The sequence below is a fragment of the Glossina fuscipes genome, unplaced genomic scaffold (assembly GCF_014805625.2).
Source record: "Glossina fuscipes isolate IAEA_lab_2018 unplaced genomic scaffold, Yale_Gfus_2 61056, whole genome shotgun sequence".
In the NCBI taxonomy this organism is placed as follows: domain Eukaryota; kingdom Metazoa; phylum Arthropoda; class Insecta; order Diptera; family Glossinidae; genus Glossina; species Glossina fuscipes.
In genome coordinates, this window is record NW_024003304.1 from 1 (window position 1) to 2,853 (window position 2,853).

At 36.7% G+C, this 2,853-nt stretch overlaps 1 protein-coding gene across 1 annotated transcript in view; it reads right to left on the reverse strand.

The window, feature by feature from the left end:
* Positions 1-1,933: 1,933 nt before the first annotated feature.
* LOC119643488 (keratin-associated protein 5-6-like) overlaps positions 1,934-2,853 on the reverse strand; it is a 1,429-nt gene continuing 509 nt past the window's right edge. Inside the window, exon 2 of the mRNA XM_038042845.1 lies at positions 1,934-2,040. Coding sequence (XP_037898773.1) covers positions 2,030-2,040 — 11 coding nt within the window. The 3' untranslated portion in view covers positions 1,934-2,029. The remainder of the gene's footprint in view (positions 2,041-2,853) is intronic.

Genomic DNA, 2,853 nt, shown 5'->3' on the forward strand with positions numbered 1-2,853 from the left:
AGTATATTCTACTCAAATTATTTCTCATCGCTGGTTATCTATTTTTTTCAATTTTTTGCCTTTTTTTTAATTCACTCAGGCGGTGTTCTACATTCGTATAACACAAAAAGAGACGAAGTGAACAAAAGGAAAGGTTAGATCAATTCAGATTAATGATTCTGAATCGATCGTGGATGGGTGGGTTTATCTCAAGCTCTTCTGCGTATTACATACACCAGCACTCGTTTAATCTATCTTGTACCACAAGTAGTGTAGGGTACAATAAATGATGGTTAAAACTAATAAAGTTTACAAATCGCTTATAAATCTGATAAAAGGGAGGAAAAAATAATGGAACAATGCAGACTACAGTTAAAAAAACAGAAGTTTTGAGTTCCTGTATAGTAGTGTATATATATAGACACTTCACCATTTTCAAATTCTGAATCGATGTAAGCATGTTAGACTTGTTTGGCTGCGTGTAATGGTCTGTGGTAAGTATTCGTCTGGTCACAAAAATGATGTTTGTTTCATAAGCTTAAAAATTGAGTTCTCTGCTCATTAATTACATCCTGCAACAGATGTAACAGTAAAAATCGGCCAAGTTCACCCAATGTTATATATAGACTATCCAACTTTTACTTTTTTCCTTTTAAGAGAAGGTTGCTAGGTATAAAAGACGTTGCTACAGCAACGAGCAACATGAGCTTTCGTACGGGGTACATAAAGTTTGTGTGGAAGTATATAGTACCCCGAAGGATTTAAGGTAGACCCGCCTTTTATTACACTGATCGGAGGGCAGAAAATAATTCTGAATCTATTCTAGAAATTATCTACTAAATCGATCTAAGCTTGTCGCTTGGCTGTGCGGCCGTCTATCGATTCGCATTCCTTTGTTCACGCCACAGGTCGTAACTTTTGAGATATTTTGACGAAATTGGTTGGTGTTGGTCCAAGGACGAAAGCTATTTAAAATAGCTTGGAACAGAGCTTTTTCAACCACTTCCCATATAATGCATTATTTTGAAAAATCTTTATATGAATAACTGTATTAAGCGAAGTGGCGTAGAATATTTAAAGTGGACCGTAGCCTTTATTTGTTTTGCTCGTCGTTTTTGCGGCGAAACGAATTACTATTATTTGTACTGCAGATCTTCTTAGATATCGGGATTGAAAAGTTAATGGCAACCCCTTAGGCTTTTAGTCGCGACTCTGTTGTTGACGTTAATCAACAAGATATTCTCCTTGCGACCACGCGTGCCGTATATGTATTAGTTTATATTAGACAAACTGGTTAGAGGGAATTAGAGATAAGACCTGTCAAAAGGGTGACGTTGGCTCACCGGGAAAGTAAGCGCCGGCGTTTTTAAAAATAAATTGGCGTAGCTATTCTCCAAAAACACTTTTTTTTCAAACGATATTTTGCCGGCCGCACTGCCGCATAGATTTAAAATTTCACTTTTCAACACAAGCAAGACAATATTTCGTCATTACCTTTAGTTTGTGTAATAGAGTAGTTCTTCGCAAAAATGGTATCAATTGAATGTAAAATGGCAATGGATTTTGTAACCGATTATTTCCATCTCATCACAATTTATAAACTATGCTCGCAGATAGGGCAGACTGCTAAAGATGATATGTATATAAAACCAGTTTACGTAAACTTTTTTGCTTTTCAGCGTTACAGGAAAGTATTCCACATATAGACATTTGCCACATTTGCCATACTTTCTACCTCTATTACAAATAAAAGCAGAAGCTCATTGTGGGCTTTTAATAGGTCGGATAGTGTACTACCAAGTCTTTATTAAAAAAAAAAAAAAAACGAAAAACCCAAAATAAGAGGGTTTTTACAATTTTTTTCTCTAGATTTAGGATTTCGATTAGCAATTTTTCTGACAAATTTTACATTTTTTTTTTGTGCGATTGTTGTTTCACATAAGAAGCCTTCAACGCTGCAATTTTCAGGGTTTTTGATCATCAATAATTAGTTTCGTTTCCGTTAGCCGGCCAGGCACAACCAGCGGCGATAGAAAATGCTCGTCCACTATTAAAAGCCACCTGGCGAAAGAAAAACCATAAAACATTCGATTTAGTAAAGGTGCGACTACAACTACTTACAGAAACAAGTGGAATTGGTGTATTGAAGTGGGGCGAAAGGCAAGAGACTACGTCGCAAAATTTAGAATTCAAAGTATGCCTTTTTTTCTCTTCTCATAATTTTTGAAAATGTTTTGTAAAAAATAAAGTTCTGATATGCATAATTTCCTTTAAAAAGCTTTAGTCGTTTCTCTAGGAAGATTTAGAGACTTGTTTTTTAAAAAGCCGGACATTATCCCACGAATTTTGCTGCTTATTGTAGAACCGGGGACAATGGTCGTAGATATATCAATATACTAAGTTTGGGCACTGTAGCATTTAACATGTCGTGGGCGGAGTGTCATAGCAGTGAGCTTCACACGGGCAAGGCCATATGCATGGGCCGTCTTTGTGCTTCAAATAACGCGACGGACAGGGGCAAGGAGGGCCTTCGAATTAAGATAAGACAAAATTTCATAAGCGTTGGGTCTAAACAATCAATAAGTATAGTTAGAAAACTAAGGAGTAGGAGAATCACTTAGTTTTGCACCTAATCAAGGGAGATCCGTATAACTCTACAATTCGTTTCCTATTTAATGACTACATTGCAACTACTCTTTCTCCTCAGCCTTGCGTGCTTCGACCGTCTGCAAATATAAGGAAGGAACTGTCAGTAAGTTGGTTTGCATTCAGGAAAGATTTTTGTTTAAAATATTTACGGTGGGCAAAGACTCCAGAGATTTTTCGGCTTCAAGTGAAGAAACGCTGCAAGGCTGCAAACATAAGGGTGTATCT